The sequence below is a fragment of the Ailuropoda melanoleuca genome, chromosome 18 (genome assembly GCF_002007445.2).
Source record: "Ailuropoda melanoleuca isolate Jingjing chromosome 18, ASM200744v2, whole genome shotgun sequence".
Lineage (NCBI taxonomy): Eukaryota > Metazoa > Chordata > Mammalia > Carnivora > Ursidae > Ailuropoda > Ailuropoda melanoleuca.
In genome coordinates this window covers 23,508,454-23,534,266 of record NC_048235.1, presented here as the reverse complement: position 1 = coordinate 23,534,266, position 25,813 = coordinate 23,508,454, and the positions used below count along the sequence as shown (strand labels likewise).

The following is a 25,813-nucleotide window of genomic DNA, read 5'->3' as shown; positions in this document are numbered from 1 at the left end:
CTCTGAACCTTGATGTACAAGCCTTTGTATGGATTTGTGCTTTCTTTAATCTCAGGCAAACATCTAGGAGTGAATAGCTGGATTACATGGTAGGTGAGTGTTTCAACTTTTCCAGAAATGCTACCAGCTGTGGATGAGAGTACCAGTCCCTCCACACCCTCACCAACACTTGGTGTGGTCAGCCTTTGTAGACATCCTAACAGGTGTTCAGTGGTCTCTCATTGGGGTTCACATTTCCCTAATGACTAATGACTTTGAGCATCTTTTCATACCCTTATTTACCCTTGTTATACCTTCTTTGGTGAAATGTGTGTTCAGACTTTTGCCTAATTTTTTATTTAATTTATTTTTCTTTTTTAAAGATTTTGTTTAGATTTTTTTTTAGCTAGTGAAGGAAAGATCATGACCAGGTGGGGGGGGGGTGGAGGAGCAGACTCCCCACTGATCAGGGAGCCTGACCTGAGCTAAAGGCAGAAGCTTAACCGACTGAGCCACCCAGGCACCCCTATCTGGTTTAATTTATTTATTTATTGCCCATTTTTAAAATTGGGTTATTTTCTCACTGAGTTTTGAAAGTTCTTTATATATTCTAGATATGAGTCCTTTATCAGATATATCCTTTGCAAATACTTTCTCCCCATCTGTGACTTGTGCTTTGAGTCAATGTCTTTAGGAACGTTGAAGTTTTTAACCTTCTTGCCAGGCTAACCATTTGGAAAGAAACGATTTCATTCAGAACATAGAAAGTACTCAAGTCCAGTAGCCACACTTCCACTTTCAGCTAGGATAGAGTAACAGAGACTGTATTTACCCTCGTACCTGAAAAAAGCAAGACAAACCAGCAACATATATAAAATGATGATTTTCAAGACCCTGAGCATCAGGCAACAAAGGACAATCATCCTGAGAGATGGGGGAACAAATGACGTGAGCCCCGTAACGGCCCCAGCTTAGCACCCTGGGCTTAGCATCCTGGCAGGCTGCCTGAGGGAAGGAGCCCGAGGGGACTAGAGCTTTAGAGTTTGCAGGACAGAGGATGGGGAAGAGAGGGAAGATCTGCTGACCATCCCGTGGAGAACCCAGCAGGGGGCTGCTCAGAGCCTGTGTGAGAGGAAAGGATGTGACTGGGAAAAGAAGGCGGGGGCTAAGAACTTACTTCAGCTGCAGTCTCCTCTCCCTCACATCCAGAGCGCTAACTAATTTGTGGTACCTCTGCTCCCCCCACCCGTCTCCCCCACTCACCCCTACTACTCTCAAAATAACCCATTTGCAGCTACAGTTGAGAAGAGGGCATTTTTAGCTACACTTACAGGTTTCCCTAAAGAGACTCTGAACTATGTCATCCTTAACATTTAGAAAATATTTTAAGATGTTGGCATTAGAATCTCCCCATGTGGATTTTGACTTTGTCATGGCTTTCTTTTCAGTTTGAAAAGATGGCAGAATCAAGTAAGACAGAAAAGCAGGGTGAGTTCCGGAGCCCTTCTGGTTGTCGCCCCCCGTCCGTGGTGCGTGGAGGAGGCAGTGTGTGCGGGGGTGTTTGGAAACCGGCCCTGGCTGGGCATCTGTCTACCCTTTGGAAGAAAAGGCTGTAGACTTTGGCCCTAAGGGCTTGACTGTGCATTGACCGGTGTCAGATTTGGAACCACAGACCCGAGGGAACTTGAGAGGCTGCTTTGTATGTGCCCTCAATCTGTGGATTCAGCCACTGATTGATTCAGGTTTTCCCCGTGAGGGCCTACTATGTGGCAGGCACTGTTCTGGATGCTTGGGATCCAACAGTGAGCAAGGGAAATCTCCACGCTTGCAGAGCTTACATTCTATTACAAGAGACATGCCATCAACCCATCTATGTCAGGTGGACAGAAGTACTGTGAAGAAAAATAAATCAGAAAATGGAATGTGGAGGGGCCGGGAGGTGAAGATGCCATTTTATGCAAGGTGGTCAGGGGAGATTTGTTTTCTTTCTAGGTGGTGATAGTTGAGCAGAGACCTGAATGAAGTGTGTGTAGGGGACGAGGGGAGGGTGGGGAACAAAGTGATCAGGACAGGGAGCAGGATGAAGAGGGTGCAAGGGCAGGAAGTAGACAGGAGCAGATCACATGGGACCTCGTAGGCCTTTGTGAGGACTTGGGCTTTGCTCCCAGTGTTGGAGGCTTCTAAGCCGAGTGACATGGCCTGATGTGCATTCTAAGAGAACCTATCTGGCTTCAGTGGGGTAATGGACCGTGGAGGCCAGAGGTGGGCTGGAAGAGCACCACAGTAGTCCAGGCTGATGGTGGTGTGGGCAGGGGAGCTGATGACGTGGTCAGATAGCTTGGGTGGGCTTGAAGTGGAACAGCGGGATGTGCTGATGCTGTGGGACGTGGAGTGGGCTGTGAGGGAGAAGGAGGGTCGGGGTGGCTCTACGTTTTTTTGTCCAAAGTAGCTAGAGGAACGGAGTGGACATTTAGGGACATGGGGAAGCTTTGAAAAGGAGTAACTTACAAGAGTTGGATTTTGGACATGGCAGTATCCCAGTGAGCATGTTTAATAGGTAGTCAAATCTTGGTCCCATCTTGGTCTTCAGTGAAGAGCTCAAGACCAGGTAAATGGAGGCCCAGACAAGCCAAAGAGCCTAGTTGAGTGTTGGGCTCTTCGCAGACGGAGCTGCTTCAAGAACTGGCTCCGCCTCGGCACTACCCTTTCCCCAGGCGAAGCTAAGCCCATTTGGGTGGTCCCATACTTTCTAATTGGCTTTGATGCTTTCATGATTATGTTTTCTTTGTCTACCTGTATTTAGCCTTCAGTCTGGAAGCCAGCAGTATCTGCTTCAAGATGAGGTGCCATTGAAATATAAAGAATTCTTTCTTGTTGGTAATTGCAACTTGTGAGAGGTTAGAGAGGCCAAGGAGTTCGGGGTTTCCACTGTTAGTGCAATTTAATACTTTCAGATCATCATGGATGCTTGTTTGTTTATAATGGCCCCAAGTCTAGTCTGGATCTTCTGGGAATGAAACTTGGGTCGGGGGGTAGGTAAAGGAAAGCTCATGTTGGGGGAGGACCCCCCCCACCCCTGCTGTAGGTTCCCCTGTAGTGTTTGTTTATGTGTGCGGGAGATATCAGCCATGTGCAAAATAAGCAAGCTGGACCATCTCAGGGCTCCTTCCAGCCTTACGTTTGTGGGTTTCTCTGGTCTCCCAGGCCCCTACAGGGGTGCCTTGGCTCCCCCCCGCTCAGCCCGACATTCACTCCTTTTCCCTCCAAGAAAAAATGAATTTGTAGAAATCTTGTCATCTTCCCTGTTAGGAGACAAGCAAATCTATGGCTTCGGATCGTCCTAGCTCTTCCAAATCAGGTCGATTTTGGTAAGGCTGTTGGGCCAGTGTTTCAGCTTTCTGTTCAAGTCATACAAGTTCCTCCCATTTTCAGTTGAAAGGAAAGCTAAGGTTGGAGAGAGACAGTTTTAGTCAGAATGCTTTCGTGCTGTCTGCGTTCCCTTCTCTGAGTCTGGAAGCGTTTCCAGTAAGAAGTAGGTGACAGGCTATCCAAATAAAGAGTAACCATTGGGAAGCACTTCAGTCCAGCAGTGTGGGCTTTTTATAATCCTCACTTGCCTTTTGAGAGAGGGAAGGCCGAGTTGGGTTTGGGCTCTGCTTCCCCCCACCACCTTCCCCCATACACACTTTGATCTGTGAAGCATGTCTAATCTTTAGCCAAGTCTGTTGGAACTTTATCCAGAGCAGGAAAAAAGGGAAATATTTTTCCTTTCTTGGGTGGATTTGTATTTATATAAACCCTTAGCAGTGAAAATGGAGCCAAGCGGCAGGCACATGTGTGTGAGGAAAGGCAAGTTGAGTCGGTGATGGAGGAGGCAGGGGTAGTAAGTCCTTCGGCCCCGGGCCAGCTTTGATTCGGGTCAGACCCTGGCAGACCTTCCCAGGGTCAGTGAGGACAGGGTGGTGTAAGTCCTCGTGGGCAGTCTCTGAGGGATGTGTGTCTACGGCCATTCCCAAACAGCGTGGCTGAGCCAGCAGCTGACTGGCTGACTTCAGATCCCAGCTCTGGTGGGATATGTGTGTGTATGGAACGGATCCATTCACTTCATGTTTGTTGTTGCTGCTAAGACAGGAGGGTTGTAGGGGGCCCTCGTCATCCTCTGTACCTTCAGCTCTGGAAGCTTTACCTTCTCACGGTGTGTCCATTATTGATTTACTTGCGTGAATTTGTCGACACTTTCTAGACAAGCACTTGGCACTTCCTGTGGGTAGCGAGTTTTTAAAATGTGCTTGCCATGGTACGAATGTTTTCCTGTCAGAAAACCACCTCATCTAAGCTTCAAGCGGTGCCTCATGGCTCTGCCTTTCTAGGATGCGTGGTGCTTTATTTTTAGACATTCTAGAGAAATCTTGTATATAATCTAAAGATAGGATATCTTGTTTTTGTGTTATTGCAATTTGTATATTATCTGGGCTTATCTGGGACTGAGAAAGGCTCTGAGACCAGAAAGCGTCAAGAACTTTGATATAATCTTTTATTTTGCTTGTGTTCACTCTTGTAGATCCGAAGGCAAAGCCCTTCCTAGTAGGCTCCTGAACTTCCCGCAACTTCCCTGGAGTCATTTCTCCTCCGTGGAATAAATGCCACCACAGCCAGGTTCACGGGCTGTCCTGGGTGTTTATTCTGGTCCCCGGGAATATTTATCTTGTGTCTGCTGAAACCTCACACTTAAAAGTGGAAGCTCACGATCTCCCTGGTATCTGGTCCCAGTGCTGCGTGGAACACTTGGGGAAGGAGACGGTAGATGGAGAGAGCCTGAGGCTCTTCACCAGGTGGGGGGTGTGGGCAGAACAGCAGCCTGGAGGGGGCCGGGAGGCCATGGAAATAGGGGGCTGTAGGAAAGGCGATTTCAGCAAGCTGAGCATGAGAAAGTGGTAGGAAAGAACGGTACAGAGGGTTGGATGTGTGTGAATAAAAAACAAAAAAGGAAAACAGACTTGAGGGCAAGGAAGCATAAGCTTGTAATGTGAAGGAAGTGACAAAACTCAGGCAGAGATTTGAAAAGAAATCGGTGTTAGCAGTTTTGTTTTTTTTTTCCCTGTTTGAACTCGGGTCAAATGCTTTGGAAGGCGTGCTGTGATCTTAGATCACCACTCTTTTGATCCAGAAGAGACGGAATACTTCTCCATCAGGGAGGGGCTGAATGCAGCCCTTCTTGGTGTAGCCGGCTAGTTACCTCCTTCTGTCCCACAAACAAACAAACAAACAAACAACAACCAAACAAAGCTTTATGTCCTTAGTAAACAGACATCACTATTGGGGCACTCATCTCTTAGGAATTGGGCTAAAGAAGGAAAAGCTGAGCTGTTCACTCCAGACAGACCACCTTCCATAAAAGGGAAAACGAAAGGTCTCAGTCATCTGTGCCCAGGATGGGGCTCCTGCTTGGCTTGGCTGCTGTTACTCATTGTGAGAGTCTGCGGACTTTGCAGGTTAGAATCATTGTGTGAGTCCTAGAAGTAATCAAGAGTGTGATCTCTGTTTCTCCTTCTGCCAGTAACTGTCACCACCGCTGCCATCTTGGAGGATGTTGGGGCAAAGTTGAAGCAAAGTGTTGAAATTTAGTTTGTTAGTGCAGTCGACGAGCAGGCCCAGAAAACTTGCTGAATGGAAGGATTGAGTTGCACTTTAGTTCAAGGGCATGTCCAAGAACCCCAGTGCACCTGCTTCGGCTTGGCTTGGAGAGTGTACTCGTACTGGTAAGACTTTAGAAATTGTCCCCAAAGCATCAAGGCGTAGGAGGGCATTTGAATTTTTTTTTTTTTAAGAAATCCCAGCTTTCAGAATCAAAACTGGTCTTGAGAATTCAACAAATGGCTGGAGGCAAAAATGCCTTCACATTGTTAAATTGCCCAGAACTCGGTAGATTCCTACATTTTGAAGAATCGCAGGGCTACATGGTGAAAGTGAACACACAATTTTATGAGAAGTTCATAATTTCTGATGGTGTGAGTTTTTGCAGCTGCCTTTGGAACTCATCCCTTAGGATGTATCCAGTTATTAAGGGGTCCTATCATTGACTCATTTCCAAGAGGAACTAATTGAGCCAAAAGCCAACTCTGCTCACAGGAAGAATGCAGCATCCCTGTAGCTTTGGGGACCCTTCTCGGAGTCCCAGAACTCTCTAAAAGTACATGTAGCCAAGTGCAGGAAGATTCCCGCTGAATCTCTGGCTACCCCAGCCGGTTTCCTGGCAAGCTCAATGGGTAGCTTCCGGGGAATTTTGAGGGTGTCCCAGCTGGCTTTCCCGTGAATTCAGCGGCAGCCACGGAGGTAGCTTTCCAAGGACTCCATCCGGTGCCCCCCCAGCTTCTGAGTGAGCATGACAGCATGCTCCCCCCACCCGCACACAGCTTCCCAGGGAATTTTGTCAGCACCCAGAGGACAGGTGCCTGCCTGTTGGCTTTGGCCAGCTGACTGGGGACTCGTCAGGTCTGGCGCATCCCAGCAGGCTTCTCCACGACCAGGGGGCCACCCCATACGCTGTCCTGAAAAAGATGACTATGAGAAAGATGACTGCCAGAGATGGCCACAGTTCTGGGCTCCGAAACAGAAGACCCAGACCTGTTTCTGCTCTTTACAAAGACTCGCTACACTCCTTCCTGCACATCACTTTCTCTTCCCCCCAAAAAGTTAGAATTCATCATCAGAGGGCTGAGACCAAAGCTGCTTAACAAAATGGAATTTCTTTTGAAGACTACCAAAACACACCACCTGGTCTATTTATTTTATCTCTTCTGAGCAGTGGCCAATCAGGAGCCGGCCAGCTCTGGTCCTGAGGGAGGCGCCGTGGTGGGAGGGGATGCAGGCATGGGGGGGGGGCCTCCTCTGAAATGGCAGCCACATCTACAAATGGTTGGTTATGCTGGAACCAGCAGGCACCGGGAGATCTCTCCTGCCTTTTCTCACACTCTGAAGTGTGCATGATGGCATGTTTTTAAATTGAACGTTTTAATGTTGAATGTTTACTTCTCCTGTGTCTATACTCTTCGGGCTTGATTTAGTCTGAAGACAAGGTGTCCTGTTACCTCTCTCTGGCTCTCCTCTTCCATATAAAGTGATGGTGGAGTTCTCCAGTCTTTGCTGTCTCTGATAACGTGGTGCGCTTGCCGAGTGGGAAAACCTGCTCACCGGTTTCGGACGGTGCTGCCTTTGCTCTGAGGAGACATGGGAAACGTGCATTCATGTATCTCACGGCAGCTACTCGAGAGCCACACTTAATTTAAATGCAGCCATAGACTTGGAGGGGCGAGGGGTAGAACTTTTAGAACAGTAGAGCTGAAGACCCCCCCAGGACATCCAGATAATTCCTTACTTAATAGAACCTATATCATTGTTTGTTTTAATCTCTAAGACCACTTTGGCTGTTTTGAGGGATGTTCATAACTTAGATTTTTATCCCAGATCAGGAAGTGGGTTTCATTTGCACTGAAAAGAAATGTTTGGGGCATTTAATATTGTGATTTGAGTCATTAGTATGATCAATTTGTAGTATTTTGACTCATGTGCCCAACATTTGAGCATTCTGACGCTTAATAGAAAAAGATGAAAAAAAGTTCCACGTATCTTCTGGTGATTTTTTTTTTTTTAAATCATAGTAAAACTTAGTGTTCTGTTCCTCCACAGGGGGGAAAACAGTTGATGTGGTAGCTTTTTAATGCCAGAAATCTTGAGTCGGAGTAATTAAGAACGGTTTTTCATAACTTCGTGGCCTAATAACAGCGTCAGTGAATGCAGTGTTCTGTGCATCCGGCCAAATCCCTGCTCCTTCAGGAAGACTGATGGCCTTGTGTACTTACTTCACAGGAACAGACAATCTCCAACACAAGGGGAAGCATTAGCATTTCAAGCTGGCCTTTCCCTTCAGTTGGGAAACATGCTTTCGGCTTGTTTTACTATTGACTCAAACATAAAAATAAATAAATAACCTCAGGGCCATTCCATCTTGAATGACCCAGTTCACTCCAGACTCATCTGCGCTCTTTGTCAGTTGATGTTTCTAATTGAGAATGTGCGTTTAAGTTGACACTGCCACCCAGAAACGTCAGTCTCATAATTTTTAATGACTGCAGAGGGTCCCGTCTTATTAGTACGTCATAGTTTTTCACCATGTCCCCGTTGTCCGACATTTGAGAGGGTTACCAAGTTTTCAGTGTTTTATAAATACTGTGGCTATGAGCCATCATTGTATAATTTTTGTCAGAGAGAAAGGCCTTGAAGCAAGTTTCTGAAAATGGAAATATACCAGGTCACATGTATATCTGTCCTCACTTTACTGCTAACATATTTTCTGTAAATGTAGCTTTTTTTTTTTTACACCTCCCACCAACTTTGGAATTTATGTCTTATTTGCTTTTGCTAGTGATGACAGATGTGTAATAAATCTAATTTTTTTTTCATTTGAAGTTTTCAAATCTCTGGTGACATGGTGTCTTGCAGGCAGATAATTTATGGTCTAATCCTTACGTATTGCTTTACTATAGAGAATCTGGTTACTGATCATATATTTGCAAACGAATTCTTTATATAGTTGGAGAAGTAAGCTTTTCAAAAAAAAAAGTTGACATCACTATAGTAATAGTGTCACGAACTTACTGGATGCCAGACATAACATTTAGTACTTCTTAGTTATCGAATTTAATCATCACGATCTCCCTGCCCTGACAGTAGAGTGTGGCCGTTAAGAGTTGAGTCAGATAGTCCTGGGTCCAAATTTTGGCCCTGCCACTGCTTCCTTGTGAATGTTGGTGGTGCTTAACCCCTCTGAGCCTCACTCTCCTGGTGATAAAAATTGTACCTCTTCCATGGGGTGTCATGAGAACTAAGTGACATAACACATTTACAGCATAAGCACATAATAAATGCTCCATAAATGTTAGCTGCTACTTTGATTATCGTTTTTTCTTCTGGGACATCTATAACATCATGATGATAAGGTGGATTGCCTGGTAATGCACGTTACTGGGTCTTCTGATATCATATCCTCCACTCTTTGAGGTCTTTTCCTGTCCTGCAAATCAACATTAGTCTGTCCTTCTCATTGCTCCTCTCACATTTTATAACTTTCCTTGGGGGCCCCTATCACACGGACTGTAGTCCTTTTTATGCACGTTTGACTTTCTCGGATGCTGGGACCCTCCGTATCAGAGGCCTTGCCTTAGACTCCTCATCCCCTGCGCCTCCTCATACACACACAGTAAGATCTCCCTATTTAGATACTCAGTGAATTTTAGTTCGGTAGTTTCAATTTTTTAGNGGGGAGGGGGGCGGGGTGTTGATCCCAGGGTCCCGAGATCACGACCTGCGCCAAAGGTGTGGCGCCCCTTTCGTTTGAAAATCAAGTTTTTGTTAAAGAAGTTTGAGACAATGAGTTTCTCTTTCAGTAGACGACACTAGTTATGAACCACTTTTTGTGTTTGTGGTACATTTTTTGCAAAGAAAAAGCTACTTTTCTTGTTTCCTCAGTCCAGCAACAGAAATCTTAGCCGAATCTTCTATCCTAGGGATACCGGCAGCACGCGGTAGCCGGTGGGAGCCCATGACCATGCTGGAGATCGTGAACCTTGCAGCCCACTGCTCCGGTTTCTAGAGCATCAAGTGAAGTTTTCACATGCGGGAGACCTCTGGGTGTTGCCAACTTCCATGCTGCTGCTGTGGCTGACAGCGCTCGCTGGGTGTAGGACCTGAACAAAACTGATTCCCTGGTTCTGTGTGATACTAGGAATCTGGGGTGGAGGGCACTCAAGCTGTCTGTTTAAATAAAAATTGATAACGGACGCTTAGTAGTCTTATAGATCGTTTCGGCTCTGGCAAACTGGTCTGCTCACGGAAACTTGCAGCGGGGCCAGCACAGGAGCCTGCTGGGCCGGGGTGGGCGCCCGAGCGGAGGGCTTGCCACCTGAGGCCAGATCCTGGGCACTCAGGCAGCTGAGAGGGGCCTGTGTGAACTTCCAACCAGGAGAACGTTCTCAGGGGAAACCAGAGAAGCCAAGTCTGTGTTCAGGCCTTGGGGGTAATCTTGGGACAGGAAGTACACACTGAAAATATCCTGTGAGGAGCCAGGGAGAATGGTCCAGGGCCAGGGTGTTAACAGGCCTGGGGTGTTCAGAGCACTGTCTTGCAGTCCTAGTCACGTGGTGGCTGGGTTGGTTCAGAGATGCTCAGCTCTTGGTGGGACTTGGAGCAAATCCGTTAAATTCAAAGAGTTTCTGACTTAGAACGTGATGTCTGGGCCAGATGACTTCCAGCTTTGCATCCAGCTCCAACGTGCTGTTATTTTGGTTTGTTTTATTGCTTTGATAGCATTTAGTGTTTACATTTTTAACTTGCATTTTTATAGTTTGGAATCTTTTCCTAGCTGGTGTCAGGGTATAGCTCTGATACCCACGTATCCGTGATATAAGCTAATCGCGCTAAATTAACTTTTGCAGTAATTGGGTGTTGACAGTAGTTTGGTTAAGGAACTTCAGATTATATTCAGTTCATATCGTCCAAAGCCATATAAAAATATTCAAAGCGGGAAACGAAGGTCTTATCATAAAAGTACAAATATGTCAATGCTTAGTTCATGATTTAAAAATAGTGTTTTAAAATCGCTCCTCTAGGAGACGTGTTCTGGCATCAAGATGCAGTTCCCACTCTGGGAGGTCTCGGAGGGTGGTGGCAAAGAGTATGCTTCCCAGAGACTTCCCAAGGTCACATCCCGAGTCTGCCACTTGCTAGCGCTTGACTCGGTATGCCGCATAACATCCATGACCGTCAGCCTCCACATTGGTAAAATGAGGGCAGCCCTTACAGAGACGTCACACAGATGAATTGAGATGTACATTTCAAGCTCTCAGTTCAAGGGCGGACGCGTGGCCATGCTTTATCACTGTGAGTTCGGCTGAAGGTGGGGCATTTAGAAATAGGGTACTTTAAGGCAAAGGATTTTTTTTATTATCCTTTGTTGGCTTAACTTCGGGGTCGCTAGAATTTCAGATCCGTCATACAAGTGATGGCCGCCAAAAAGTCGATGTTTTATTTTCAGTAGCATCTTTCTATAGTTGGCATACGTTTAGTGTCCTTGGTTTGGTTTATTTAACTTCTAGGTTTAAGTAGGGGGATTTAGGTAGTAACAGGTTGCATCCTCAGCTAGAAGCTAGTTACTGCATTTTCTCTGAGCGAGAGCACCGTGCTGGCCATGAGAAGAGAGAGAGAGCAGGGTGCTGACTGTAAGTAGACAAGGTGGAGGGGAAACTAAGGAATGGAACCCATCACTGCTCTTAGGGACTTAATGATCTAGTTGGAGAGAGATTATATCCGGGGCATGCAGAGCACACAAATTTCCTTTGGGTATTGTGGTAATCCATTAAGTTAATTGTCTGTTTTTACTAGACCCCATTACTCATAACATAGTATTATGCTGGCACTTTCAAATCCCCACGCATACCTACCTAGGAAATCCTCTTGCCAGGGTGAAGCTGGGCTGTTTACCTTGATGACACCTTTAGTCGGCTGCATTTCCAGATCATTTCTGCAGGGCTTTTTTGAAAGACTGCTATGGTCTGCCCGAATCCCATCTGCCCCGAATGCTAATTACAGACACCTCCTTGGCAGCCCTTGCTTCTCTGGGCTCTAGGGATCCTGGCTCAATTCGCCATGACATCTAGATAAAGATCTCCAGAGTCAGTCTGTGAAAAGGAAAGTGAGGAAAATGCTGGCGGAGGCTGTCTTTGTCTGGAACGATGGCCTTTTCACCATAGCCACAAGAATGTTCTCTGTGGTGACGCAGATGAGAATTTAGGCAGTGGAGTGGGAGCAGGGCCAGTCTTCTGATTCCGAGTGTGTATTTGTTCTCGGACTCCATCATCTAGAGACCCTCTGCTTCCTCACGACCTGCCATCCTCCCTGCTGCTCCCCCATCCCCGTCCCTAAGCACTGTATTACTCCATGAAACGGTCCCATTTGTAAGGTGCATATCATGAATGCATTTTCTCTCTTTTCCTGCAGGGGAGTTGCTGAGTCAGCCCAGACCAGAAGGAGTGGCAGAGATCATTTGCCCTAAGAACGGCAGCGAGCGAGTGAATGTTGCCTTGGTTTACCCACCTACACCGACTGTGATCAGCCCCTGTTCTAAGTGAGTTCCAGACGTGGTACCCCTGTCCCTCACTCCCCATTGTGCCTCAGTAGTTGTGACAGCAGAAAGCCAAGTTAAAGTACCTTTCAGCAGACCTTGAAGACTCTCCCAGGGCAGACCTGGATACCTAGGTGACATAGACACCATGGCTTATGTAACAAAGTAGGAATTTCCTTTTTTTCCTTCTGATTTTTTTTTTTTTGCTTTGCTGATAAAAGAGGATTTAACAGCTTTATTGACGTAGAATACAGTTCACTCATTTAAAGTATGTAATTAATTGACTTTTAGCGTATTTGCAGGTATATGCATCCAAAAAGAGCATTTTTTTAATGGATAGTGAGAACAGTGAGGGCCCATTAAAGAAGAAAAGCCTACAGAGAATCTATAATACCTTATTTTTCTCTGTAGATCTCTGATTCTCAGTCCTTCATAATCAGCGGCTGTGCAGAAGGAAGCTCCTCCCACCTTCCCCAGACAGACTTACACACACAGAGTGTACGTGAGCTGACTTGCACACAGTGTCAGCTTAGTATTTATTATACATCACACTCCTCCTGGGTTGGGCGTTTGTAGTATTAGGAACCAAACAGGCCATTCCTAAACGGAGATGAAATACCTGTTCTCAATACTCTTGAGAAGTGGCAGCCACGGTCTTGGAGCAGATCTCGTTATCTGGGGGATGGCGGCGACGTGACTTGTACAGAAAAGTATTCTGGCAGCAGACTTTCATTTTTCTCTCTAGTTGACCACATAGAATTTTTTCCCCATATATATAAGCTTTTTATAGAGTGCTTCTGAAATTTGCCTTTGAAAATGATGACCTGTCCTCCCCATCTTGAGCAACTTGCCATGCGGCTGCGTTCCAGAGAGCCCTGTGTGGAATGGGGCTCATGCCTCTGCCCCAAAGTGTCCCTTTTCCTGACTTTGGTGTGTTGTCTGCAGCGCGAGGGGTTCAGTGGGCCCTTATTCCTTCGCAGCTATGGAAGAGGGCCGCCCCTGTCTCCAAACCGGGTGACTCACTAGGACATCCTTAATTCATCTCTGCTAGCAAAGATCCCTGAATGCCCAAGGGGAACGCTGATCTCAGGCTGGATATGCAGAATGCCGTTTTAGCAAACCTGCTGCGCGGTCTAGTTCATCATTCGTGTGACCCTAAGACATCGTGACATCGCGAAGCTCTTCTTAGGATTACGTAGTACACTTCATATTAACCAGAGCATCCCGTCCCGAACATATCAAACGACAGAAATGTTACTGTTCTTTGGTATCCATGGGTCCCTTTCTTTGAGACACACGTAGGGAAAGGCTAAGGGGATTCACAGAAGCCGCAGCTGTGACATGGAGGGAAACGGTTTGCAGTACGCTTTGCACTGGCGCTTTGCACTGGCGTAGATTTTCCTGAGCCGGCAACAGTCGTTAATCTCTTGTTTTGCCGCAGCCACGTGGCATTTAAGGGGCGAGATAGAGGTAGAAGTTAACATATCCATTTGCACGAGAAAGCGCAGTGGCACCGAGCCAGCTTTATCGGTGTTTTCCCGGGGGCTTCTCACTGTACTGCCACAGAAAGCCATTTATACCAGCCTGCAGAAAACCCTCTCAGGCCCTCCTTCTCTCACACTTTATTATACCTAAATGAATAAGCAGCTCTAAGGTCTTGGGTAATCAGAGCCACATAGCCTCCAATGTCTAGATGCTGGAGAGAATACCTTTAGGGATTGAACTACTTTTGACCTAGCTATGTGAGTAGTTTTATTTCAAAATGGATTTTTTTTTTTTTTAAAGTCTCATACGATGGACAGAAAACAAACACACGTGCAGGCCTGGCCGTGCCCAGCGGAGGTCTGATTTACACGCCGAGGACAGTGTATTGAAAGCAGGAGTTTCGGGGGACTGAGGAGGGACACTGTCACAGGAGGGGTTATTGTATGGTCACACAGTTAGACGTGGGGCTGGCCAGCAGGCAGGGGAAGTTGGGAGTCTGGGTGTTACTGCACTGGCTTTGCAACCCCCGCCAAGTTAACTTCAGCAAGTCATGGTGGGGGGATCTTTTACTTCTCCATTATCCCATAAAATGCAGGTGGATAGGTGGAGGTCTGTCTTTCTGAATCAGGCAGATACATCAGAATTTCCAGGGCGAAGGGCCAGGCACTGGTCTGAAAAACGGTAGTCCCCCTGCTGATTCTAATGTGTGTATGCTGGGACTTCCTGATTGCCAGGGTCCCCACCCTGAGTCTAAGGGTGGTCTCCCTTGCCAGTGCACTTTATCTCTGGCTACAGAGCCTCTGTGTGGTCAATAACCAGTCGTCAGCACCAAGGCAACACTGATCCATGCTACATGGATCGGTATTTTATTGCTCATATCAGGAAAGGGTTGAGGGTGACAGGAGCGCTTTTCATAATTATGCCAGGACAACAGGCCTCAGCCAGAAAACTCTTCCAGGCCTACCAGAATCATCACCTCTACCCCTCGCCATTGATCCAGATCTCATGGTGGTTTTTGAAAAGACAGTCCAAGCTCTTTAACCAGCTCACTCCTCTCCTTTACAAGTCAAATCAGAGACTTGTCATTTAACTTGAAGCCTGCCTCTGACCACGTATAAAATAATGGTGCTGCCATGCGCTTTATAAAGAAAACCATCGCAACTGTTAATTGATTGGATCTTTCTTATAAATTCCAAGCTTTTCTATTTCTCATTTTAAAATTTGTCTGTGTTTTATTTCCCTATGGGGAGAGACAGAATAAAGAGCAGGTAGTGATTTTTTTTTTCATCATCTGTTTTGGTGATTGGCAGTTAGGGTCGCCCCCAGCTTTCCATTGGGAAGAGGTCACACGAATGACATACCTCTCCTTTGCCTCACCCTCCAGGGGGGACACTGAGGAGCTGAGTGGCTTCTTGTCCTCCGTGCTGATTACCAGATAGAAATGGGAGTCACCTTCATACTTCAGCTCTCCGGGGCTGATTTTCAAGGGTATTTGCTTTTGAGATGGGGTGAAAGTTCACCTCGCAGCACATTTGCTAGGTTGCTCTGAAAAATTCTGCCCTCCTTAAGGATATGTGGATTCTGTCTGGTTCATGTTTTAAAGGATGCGGGGATTACTGCCATATTATCATGTGGTACACAGCCGTCACCACGGTCTCATTGTAGGACGTTCTCGTCACTCCCAAAGGAAACATGTGCCCGTTTGCAGCCACTTCTGTGTAACGTAACACCAGGTTCCATGTAGTCAAGACTTTTTTTCGTGTCACTTTCAGGAATGGTTTTGCCGCCTCATGTGTTGGTATTAAGCAGATTTATGAGTTTCAAAGAAATTTTTATAAAGTGTTCTTCTTGGCCTAATTCAGTCTAAAGGCAGTGATTTGCTTGCACTCCCCCTGCTGCTAGCCCACCGTTTTTGGACAGTAGAGGTGAAGCTGCTTGCAGGGACATCAGCCTTCTTCAGACCTTTCTTTCTTTTTCTTTTTTTCGTATCGGTGGCATTTTTTTTAAACCATAAACTTTATTTTGTAGAGCAGTTTTAGGTTCACAACAAAATTGAGCAGAAGGTACAGAGAGATCCCCTGTCCCCCCCCAACCCCCACACATGGCGGCTTACCCCACATCGACGTCCCCCAGCAGAGTGGCATATTTGTGACAGATGAGCCCACACTGACATGTCATCGTCACCCAAAGCCCACACTTTACTTCAGGGTCCACGCTTGGTGCTGTCCGTTCCACAGGTTTGTGTATCCACCATTACTGTATCAAAAACCACTATTTCCATTGCCCAGAAAGTCATCCACCTTCCATCTATCATGCCTCCCTTAACCCATGGCATCCACTGGTCTTTTTTTTTTTTTTTTTTTTTTTTAGCTTTAGCTTTAGTGTAATTGCCAAATAAAATTGTAAGATATTTAAAACTTTCATCGTGGTGACTTGATACATGATACACTGTGAAAGGGTTCTCGTCATTTAATCACCCCATCCAACACCTCACATACTCATCCTTGAGAAATTCTGAATGGTCAGCCTAACGGACTCCTAGACATGAAAGGGGTACTGAGTCTTGGACATGATAAGTCATAAGAGGCAAAAATATCCTTTCAGGAAAGTAAGGAGAAAGTAGATTCATTTTTTCAAGTTTATAAATTTTGGTTGTGAATTCCTGCCTTCATCCTGCCTGCCCTGTGCGTTGAGACACTTAAAATTCCAGTCAGTGCAGAAGGAAGTGTGAACTTCTTTAGGCAAATGGCAGGTCACTGTTTGCTTTTTATTTTTAGATACCCTGTAGAATGTTCCTCTCTCTTATTTCCAGAGAGGTTTAGACCAACCCCAAGTAAATATACCAAGTAAAATATAGACTCCGATAAACTGCCCCATGACCCAGGTTATCTCCTGATTTTCATCTAAGAGACAGAATCCAATAGGTTAGCATATAAAAATGTTTTTACCTCAAGGCATACTGAAATGCAATCCACATTCTTCCGTGTGGTTTCTTAATGGACTGACCCTTGAACATACAGGAAATGGGACTATATCATTTTTATCTCCTGCCAGCTGCCATTTCCCCGGTGGTGGTCCCACGTCTGTGTGCACTCCACGTGGAGTGGTGGACATGACCATGGAACCTCATCCGGATCGGGGCAGTTCATGTGGTACTGAATTGGAAAACACGGGCTGGTTTGAACATTTTTGAGCTAATAAGCTTTCTCCTTTTCCAGAAAGTACGACTAAGGATGAAGGGCAGGGCTAAGACATTGCCTTTCAGAACTACCTTTTAAACTTGGGTCATTGCGTACATTCTGTAGTGTTCCCATTCAAGCAAGACCCCAGTAAATTCTATAAGTTGTCCCAAAGATATAGTGATGACTTCGCAAAGGAATTTTGGCAGTTCCATTGTTATGACATAGGGATATTTAAGACCAATGGAAATAGCCCTTTTATAAAAAGTAGGATGAAGGCTCTGTGGCCTTTATCTCATCAGATAAACAGGAAAAGTATGTTAGACTGCACTCAGATTAGCTAGTATGGACTTGGTCCTTTTCTTTCTTTCTTTCTTTCTTTCTTTCTTTCTTTCTTTCTTTCTTTCTTTCTTTCTTTTTTTCTTTTTTTATGAAAGCAATGGAGCAACACGAATTTGGCTTTATAACGATGGAGAATCTTTCACTGACCTCAGAATTGTAAACCACGACTGGTGGGGATGGTATTTCAGAAGAAAGGGAGCTAAATGTGGAGGTGGCCTATGGAGTGTATCACATGGCTTTGCTGTGTTTTTTGTAAGGAGCGAGAGAGCGCATTGCCTCGTTGCGTTCACAGGCCAGGAGAAATAGTGTCTCTTGGATTATGTAGTGCCCCGTCAGCCACACTGATACTAGAATTTGTTCCCTCTCTGCTTAGGTCTCTCCATACTTTCTTGGAAAATTAAATGGAAAAGATAGTGCTTCTTTCCCCTATGTCATCATTTTTACTGTACCCAATCTGTGACTTTAGGAGCGCCAATTTTTAAGGGTAAGTCTCTGGGAAGCAGAGAGGGTTTCTTAAATCGATAAGGGCTTCCTAAGGACTTGAGAGTTTAGGGGGGAAAACAGGGGTGGGGTGGGGTTTGGGATGAAGAGAGCCTATACAGCAGTGCATCTCAAGATTATAATTCCTTTGCTTCTCCAGAATCCAGAAGCCTTTGGGGATTAAGAATAAGGAAACTGCTTGATTCTTTTGCCTAAACTTACTATGATATTGCATGCCTTCGTCATCTTAGTTCCTTGCTGGAAAAAAGAAGTCATTTAAAAAATTTTATTATGCATGGATGTCACATCAGGAAAACCCCGAGTGGACCAACACAGCAAATAACTTTTTTTAAAGTAGTGTTCGCATTTATTTTCTCAAGACAGTTTGGGCTCTGGAGTTACGCCGCCTGAGTTTGAATCTGTGATTTGTTGGTGCTGTGACTGTAGGCCTCTGTCAGCTACGGTTCCAGAAGTGGTTGTCTGGTGGGGTTGTTGTGAGCATTTGGGGAGAGACCACTGTGAGGGGAGCGGTGGGCATGATGCCTTCCAGAGTGCATAGCACTCTGTAAACTCGGTCGCTGTTTTTTCTACCAGGACTGTTAGTGGTGTGTGCTGTGGGTGGCATATCAAGGTAATCCTAAAAGACAGAATTTCAGAAATGCAAATCTAGATCCTAGAATGAAATGTGCTCGCCTAGCCACTTTCAGTTTATTCGCTGAGGTGCCAGCCCACGGAAGGTAAACGTGTGTGCTGGATGGGTAGGGAAGAAGTGGGCTTCCCTTTCCCTTCCCCTTCACCCCGCCAGGATCTGTATATAAGGCCCCCTGAAGTGTCCTAACCCCATCTTCATGGTAGAAAAAGGAGACGAGTGGTATCGTTTCTTTCATATCATGATCACAAATGCCTGAGGTGCCTGATGAACCCCTCAGAGCAAAGCCCTCTAACTCATTGGCTTCTAACAACCCCGTAGGCCACACAGGGCAGGGAGCTCTGGGCTCCAGACAGAGCTGCGTTCTGACAATCGCAGTTACCGAGCGACACGGCTGGGCCTAAAACCCACATCATGGCTCCCAGGTTTGGTGCTGTCTTCACACCAAGTTCTTACTTACACGTTTGTTTTAAAATGTAGTGTCATAACGGAACATTGGAGGTATCGTAAGGCCAAGAGATCAGGAAATGAGTGCCATTGAAAGGATAGCTTATGGGGGACAGTGCCCAGGAGGAGGGTGCGTGCCAGGCTCCAGGAGGCTCCCCAGGGAAGCGCCAGGGTCGGGCATGAGCCTGTATCGTGTTTTCCCTGGGAAGGTGCTGGCCGGGCATGGCCAGTCTGAGTAGTTTCAGTGGGCTGTGGGGCACAGGGGCAGTCGCTGGGTGTCTGATCCGTGGCCCGGGAGTGAGGAGGGCTGATAGAGAGCGGCCTGCGCAGTCGGAGCCTGATAAAGGAGGTGGTCGCAGGGTGTGGGCTCTGCAAAGTCGGTCTGCACTGAGAGGTGCACTCACACTGCAGTTGTTTGCTATCTCTGGGAACTGCCTATCGCTGGCAGGGCAGTCCCTCCAGGGGCAGCCAGGGCCCAGACGAAAACAGCATCAGAAAACAGAAAATAAAAGACCTGGTTCATACAACATAGCTTCAGTTTCAGCCTAAGCTTCTACCTACCTTGAAGAATTGTGCTGTGCTCCAGGAAGAGCAGGTTCAGTAACCCGAGAGAATGCTGGGTCTGAGCCTCCGCGCTGACCTGTCTTGCCGGTGGCCCGCTGCAAGTCCCTGGATGGCCCGTGGCCTTTGTAGGTGTGAATTACAGTCTTCCCCCTCGGTGTTCTCTATCAGTGGAGTGGTACTGCTTTGCACCCATCTGCCAACCTAGGAGTCTGCCGGCTGCAGTGCTTCCCTCTCCCACTCCCCCGCCCCATGCAGCCTTCCGCAGAAACCTATTCTCCCATCTTTTCAGTGTGCCTTGACATGAGTACGTTGGGCCAGATGGCTTTCTCTTTGGACCTGTGCTTTCCTCTAGATGCACCTGTCCCTACCGAGATACCTGTCTCAGCTGGCCTCCGTCTCTCTAATCTTTTTGTCCTTCAAACCAATATTGTCTTTCAACGTGGGACCCTGCCACTTCTCTATTTAAAAGCCTGAAATGGCTTCCTGGTGATTATAGACTCAAGTTTAAACCCCTGGGCATGACTCGTCCCCAAACCCCCTGCTGACACGTACGACACTCCCTTACTGTGGGAGGGGTCCATCATACTGCATGCCTGGCTGGCTCTCAGCCCCTGGCTAGCTGTCACCCCACCTCTCTGACCTGGGGAAGGTCCAGTGTCCCTAAAGCCAAGGCCCATGTCCCTCAGCTTCTCTGAGATGCCATCTTCAACCCTTCTACCTGTATTCAGTCACTCTTTGCCTCACTTCTCACACACTGCCATGACAATAATGGTCTCATAGTATCTTGGCTGTTTTTCACCTGTGACTTTCTCATCACATCTTATTCATTATTCATTCAGCAGGGCTTTGTTGAGGATTTACCCTCTAGGCATCGTGCCAGGTGCTAAGGCTGCAGAAATGGCCAGACAGACCCTGCCCTCACGAATCTAATAGTCTCTTTGGGGAGAATAGGAATCAGAGACATAACCAAACAAACATGTGAGTGTCTAATTACAATTAAAATATGATCCCTGCCACAGTGGGTGTATCAACAAAGTCCTGTGGGCACTGAGAGGAGGGAACTCTACCAGGAGGGATCGAGAAAAGTTCCAGGAAGTGGCCTTTGAGGTGGATCTTTGAGGATGGAGAAGCAGTGTGAGGTGGGGAAGGTTGGTGATTTGATGGCTCTTTCCTTCCCTTAAGAGCCTAAACACGAAAAGCGGTATCAGTGTGGAAATATACTCAAACTGGTTTTCCTTTTTTCTCTCTTGAACAGTGAACTATTCCCTCTTGGTGCCCTTGCTTAGACATTCTTGTGTTTCTGTCCTACGTGTGGCTCAGGGGAACAGACAGCCAGACACAACCGTCTGCATTTCCAAAGGCTCATTAGAGTCAGTGAGAACGACATTGGCACAGCACACCCCCCTCGCAAGGCCAGAGCTCACACTGCCAAAGGTAACCGCCTGGTGGAGACGTGAGTTTTCACACTGCCATCCTCTTTCCAGTTAGATTTATCATATTATCACTTGAATTTGAGGCAGTTTTCAAAACTTTCTCTACAGGGAAGTTTCCTATAATAACCGGCCTTCAAAAAGTCCTCAGGCCCGAGTGAGTGCCAGAGAAACATGAAACTATCCCTAGGGCTCCGAACGTCCCAACCTTGCTTTTTTCCGTGCAGCGTGCTTGGGAGTCAAATAACCCTCATTAAAGGCTGGCCCTGCCGCACACTGGTGTGTCCCCGCAGGTGCGTTCTTTACCCTCTTAGAACCTTCTTTTCCTTCTTGGTGGTTGCAGAGTAGGCTGGCCCTGCCGCACACTGGTGTGTCCCCGCAGGTGCGTTCTTTACCCTCTTAGAACCTTCTTTTCCTTCTTGGTGGTTGCAGAGTAGGGTGGACTCACCTCATGGGCGCGTTACGAATTGCGGACTAATCGAATAATGCACTGGGGCGAGTGGTGCAGTTGCTGGCGTGTAGGGAGTAGCTCGTAAGTGGGAGGTGCGGAGTTTTGGTGACGTTGCTAATATTATACTCAGGCTCCATGCAGTCAAGCAGCACTGCGAGAGATGGAGGGTGGAGGCTCAGGGCGTCGTTATAGGAAAGCCATATAAGGGATGGGGACCTTGGACATTTCCCCCTCTAACCATTTTGTCAGAATTGAATGCCCCTCTGTTTAATTAGGTGGTGATGCAGGAATTGCTTCGTTTTCTATTCATCTGACTCCAGCTTTTAGTTTGATAGCCTTGCCTCTAACATTTTAAGGGAAATCATGCCTTTTAGGCCAGGTACACATCCTAAACTAAAAATTCTCACTTTTCAGTATAGATTCCTACTCCTAGAGCGTTATTTAGCTTGTGTGTGCGTGTGTGTGTGCGCTCGCCTGTCCGTGGATGTTTCTTGAAAGGACCCAGGGCTGTGGTTAGAGTTTGGGGTTCTTGATTAGAAATGCAGTTCAGCTGTGAAATTACAATGGATTAGGTGGTGATTCCCAATTAGTACAGATCCTCTTTATGTCTGGACTTCATGTCATGAACAGAAGCGTTTGCCCGGCTTTCTAGTGAGAAGATGCTTTCCTTTGAAGGATCATGAGTTGCCTGATGTTTACGTTTTTATAAGGAATTCCAGAAGTAGAAATTAGAATCCGCAAAAAACCGATCCCTCTTATTGCTTCCGGTTCTTATCCTTGAGAATATCATCCCCTTTCCCCTTTTGTCATTGCTCTGCTTTCTTCTCGTCTACCCATATAGGAAGAACGTTGGTGAAAAGCACAGAAACCAATGACTTCTATGGCTATGGAATTTCCGTGGAGAAAAGAGAGCATCCGAACTCACCTGGACCATCTTTCATACCTGGCACACCTTCCACGCTCCCACACGTGTTCTGTGCACTTGAGCGAATAGACGTTCAGGATCCTTGCTGCGGAGGGCGAGCACCTGGCCTCCAGCAGAAGTGGGGAGGGGAGGGGCGGGGGGAGGCTGGGGGAGAACATGGAGCAAATGTTTTACAACCTGAACCTCAGAACTGTGATCCTCCGAGGAGAGCGCTACTTGAAGAAAAGGAAAAAAAAAAAAAAAAGTCAAATGGCTTCTCAGGGATTTTGTTTTCTGTGCACATAAAAGCCATAGTTCCAGTACAGGTGGCCGTGTTTTGAGCACTCAGATTTCAGTTCTGTTAAATGTGAAAGAGGGATCGACTGACCGTTCATTGCTGTTCCGTAACTAGTGTAAAATATGTATATGTTTATCTTTATTTTTATAATATGCAAATACATTTAAATTTATACAGTTTGATGCTTCTAGCGTTAGTTCACACTGGGTGCAATATTCTGCATGAGAACTGTGCCAAGATGGGGCTGATTTCTTATTTTAGCGTAAGACCATTTTGTTCATTCTTTATTCTTTAATCCTGAGATTAAAAAAAAAATCTCTCTGCCCACGGATTAAGTGTTGGGGTCATAGAGGTTGCCGATAATCAGCAAGGACCTTAAAGGCGTATGTCAGGCAGTGTCTCCTCCCCGTCTTTGAAATAAAGGTCCCTGCCTGTCAGCCTGTTTGTTGGGCAGGCTGCTGGGATTCCTGTTTCGCTCTGCCCACCCGTCCACGAGCGCTGGGCCAAGTGGTCCTTGCCCCGGGAGGGGTTTCGTGTTAACAGTGCGTGGTCACTGGCTGATGCTCCGAGGGAGGCCTGGTGCTGGGATTCTTCAGGGGAGGGGACAGAGGGGTCAACGCATTCATGGAGAACCTGAGTCTTTCACTAGATAAAGATAATCAGGAGTCAGCTGTGAATGGTGCACAGAGCTCTGCTCACGAGCTCTCTCTCTCTGCAGCAGAGTCTGTGAAATTTAGCAGAGCACTCTGATAGCTCCCCGCATCGGGCTGTCAGACCTTACCGTAGGGAGTTGCCTCGCTGGAGGGCATGATCCCACGTTGGTTATTTAGAAATACAGAGCCCCCGATTGGATGGTCACCTGCCAAGAACTAGCAAAACCATTGTCGTTCAGGGTCCACAAAGTAAACCGGGAAAAGCAAAGCAAATTGCTCTCTCATCCACTCCGAATCGAGGCCAAACGTATCCTCTGAGTAGTAACACATTCTTTGAAGAATGTAAAGGACTCTGTTTACAGCTGCCTCCTCTGTGTTGATGGAAAAATGTGTAAAACAGTTTCTCACCAGCGTAAGGCATGAAAAGTGAGTCAGCTGGTATTATTCTTTTCCTTCTTTTATCCAGTATTGACTCTTGCAATGCCAATATACAAGGTGTCGACGTATTTTTAAAAGGAATAACAAACTAGCAAGCGGCTGCATTGTGAAAAATCCCAAGGTGATTTTCGCAGATTTTGTGCCCCAGGCGTTGACTTCACTAACTCCAGAACCTCAGTTAAATGAGTATGATTTCTCATGGTCATAAAATCAAATGGGATCAGACTCTTTCTGCATATTTGGATACTTGAATGTAACACCTCAATTTTGAGATTTCATTTCTTTTTAGAACAGTCACAAGATCACCTGCTTAATCCTTTTGTCACAGTTCTTGTGTGAGCGTGTGCGTGCATGCGTGTGTGTGTGTGTGTGCATGTGAGCCTAATGGTAACATTTAATTTCTTTATGGACCATCGAATTGTTGGGCATAGGAGTTTTGTAGTTGGCATGAGATGGTTCCTAAACTGTCACGTTTACCGACGTGGACCAGTCTTCCGCAAAGACTCTTCAGGATGTGACTTCAGGCTATCTCCCCAGGGGACCATATTAAATGAAAAAAAAAAAATTGCTCCTTTGGGTGACATACCCTGCAAAATGTTTGTTATTCTTATGAACATAAATGCCCACATTCTTAATATCTGCTATTTTTTGACAAGTGACGTTTTGTGCTGTCATCTGAACCCTAGAGAAGCAGTATAAGAGGAAATCTTGGTGTCGCGTGTGTTTTAGCAAAAAGGTCTTCGTGCCTGAGGGTCACATGACCAGAAGAAGCTCCAGGAAAGCTCGAGACCTTGCTTCAGGGTGCGAGGAGGGTTGGAGATACAGAAAGCACTCTGCTCTACAGAAATGCTCAGTGTCTATGCAGGCAGTTGCGTACCTGGGAAGGCATAGCCGGCCGAGGCTGACAGGCAGTTCACTAAAGCACAAGGGGGGGGTCTCTCGAGACCCAGTCGCCCCTTTGCCTCTCAAACAAGCGCCCTTCAAGTTTATTATGGTTTCTATTCCTGCAACTTGTGGTATCAAAACCACTTCCTGGAATTGTACGAGTGCTGCCAGAATTAATGTTTTTTCCCCCTTCCAAGAAAAAAAATGACAGTGCTCATATGTGACATTTGTGCATTGGACTCTTTTGAATGAATAAAAAGGAAAGGGTTTGGTACAATTCCTGATGGGGTGTGTGTGTGTTCTTTTTCATGCCACAGTTTGTAAATTGTACTTGTGGTTTCCCCTTGAATTGTCTTGACTGGGCAGAAATTAAAAAAAAAAAAATTCAAAAAAGTTCAATAAAAATACGAAGATATGGTTAAGCAATTATATTTGCAGAGTTTNATTGTGGTTTCCCCTTGAATTGTCTTGACTGGGCAGAAATTAAAAAAAAAAAAAAATTCAAAAAAGTTCAATAAAAATACGAAGATATGGTTAAGCAATTATATTTGCAGAGTTTAGTTGTTTTTGTTTCTCAGTTTCTTTCGTTTCAGTTCTAGGAATAACTTTTATATTTTTAAGTTGCTTTTGAGCTAATGGGAGATGGATGGTGGCAGCACTCTTGGAGGGGTGGAGTCCCCACAAGGAAAACTGAAGGGTCCCTGTTTACAGCGCTGCCTCTGGGGCGCCTGGGTGGCCCAGCTGTTAAGCGTCTGCCTTCAGCTCAGGTCATGATCCTGGGATGGAAACCCCGCATCGGGCTCCCTGCTCAGCGGGGAGTCTGCTTCTTCCTCTCCCCCTGCTTGTGTTCCCTCTCTTGATGTCTCTCTCTGTGTCAAATAAGTAAAATCTTAGTAAATGCACACATAAAACCCTGCCTCTTTTCTCTTTGAACTTAGAAATCTACCACACGTTTCCAACTTCCCTTTCTAGAGCTTGCTTGCTTTCAAGAGCTCTTAGCAGGCCTTGCCATCTCCTTGAATATTGCCCCGGGCGTGGGGAGGGGCCTGTATTCACCGGACCTGCTGGTACTGGGTCAGAAGCAAGGACAAGTGGCTGCTTCTGCAGGAGCCCGGCCTCCAGGGAGGACTGAGAGCAGTAAGCCCACCCTGGGCCTTTCTGCCTGAGCACTTCAGCGTGGGCCTCCTGAGAAGGCAGGTGGGGCCTCTGGGGGCCGTGGACCCAAACCCACCTCTACCAGCCCAAAGCTGGCACCTGAGTGTGGCCCTGTTCCCTCTCAAGCTGTCTCTCTCTGTCAAATAGGTAAATAAAATCTTAAAAAGAAAAATGGTTTTCCAAATGCTAGGGAAGCCCGTTGGGGCAGGCGAGACCTCCATCTTGCTGCTGCCCTTCCCGCTGAAAAGAGTAGTACAGGGGACATAACTCATCATTTGGGGCCTCGTTTTTTGGGTTTT

The 25,813-nt window shown here is 46.4% G+C and overlaps 1 protein-coding gene across 5 annotated transcripts in view; it reads left to right on the top strand.

Moving 5' to 3' along the window:
* The window catches only part of MFHAS1 (malignant fibrous histiocytoma amplified sequence 1), a 92,910-nt gene extending 68,120 nt beyond the window's left edge, over positions 1-24,790 (top strand). The window contains exons 2-5 of one of the 5 annotated variants that reach the window (XR_004621883.1): positions 12,031-12,157; positions 17,534-17,644; positions 20,556-20,734; positions 22,023-24,790. Coding sequence is in view for 1 of the 5 variants with exons in the window: in XM_011227565.3 (XP_011225867.2) it covers positions 12,031-12,157; positions 22,023-22,056 (161 nt within the window). In the remaining 4 variants the exon portion in view is untranslated. Of the gene's footprint in view, positions 1-9,542; positions 9,714-12,030; positions 12,159-17,533; positions 17,645-20,555; positions 20,735-22,022 lie in introns of those variants that run through there. The other 4 variants (XR_004621882.1, XR_004621884.1, XR_004621885.1 and 1 more) reach the window with 4 other exon arrangements.
* The last annotated feature ends 1,023 nt before the right edge of the window (positions 24,791-25,813 follow it).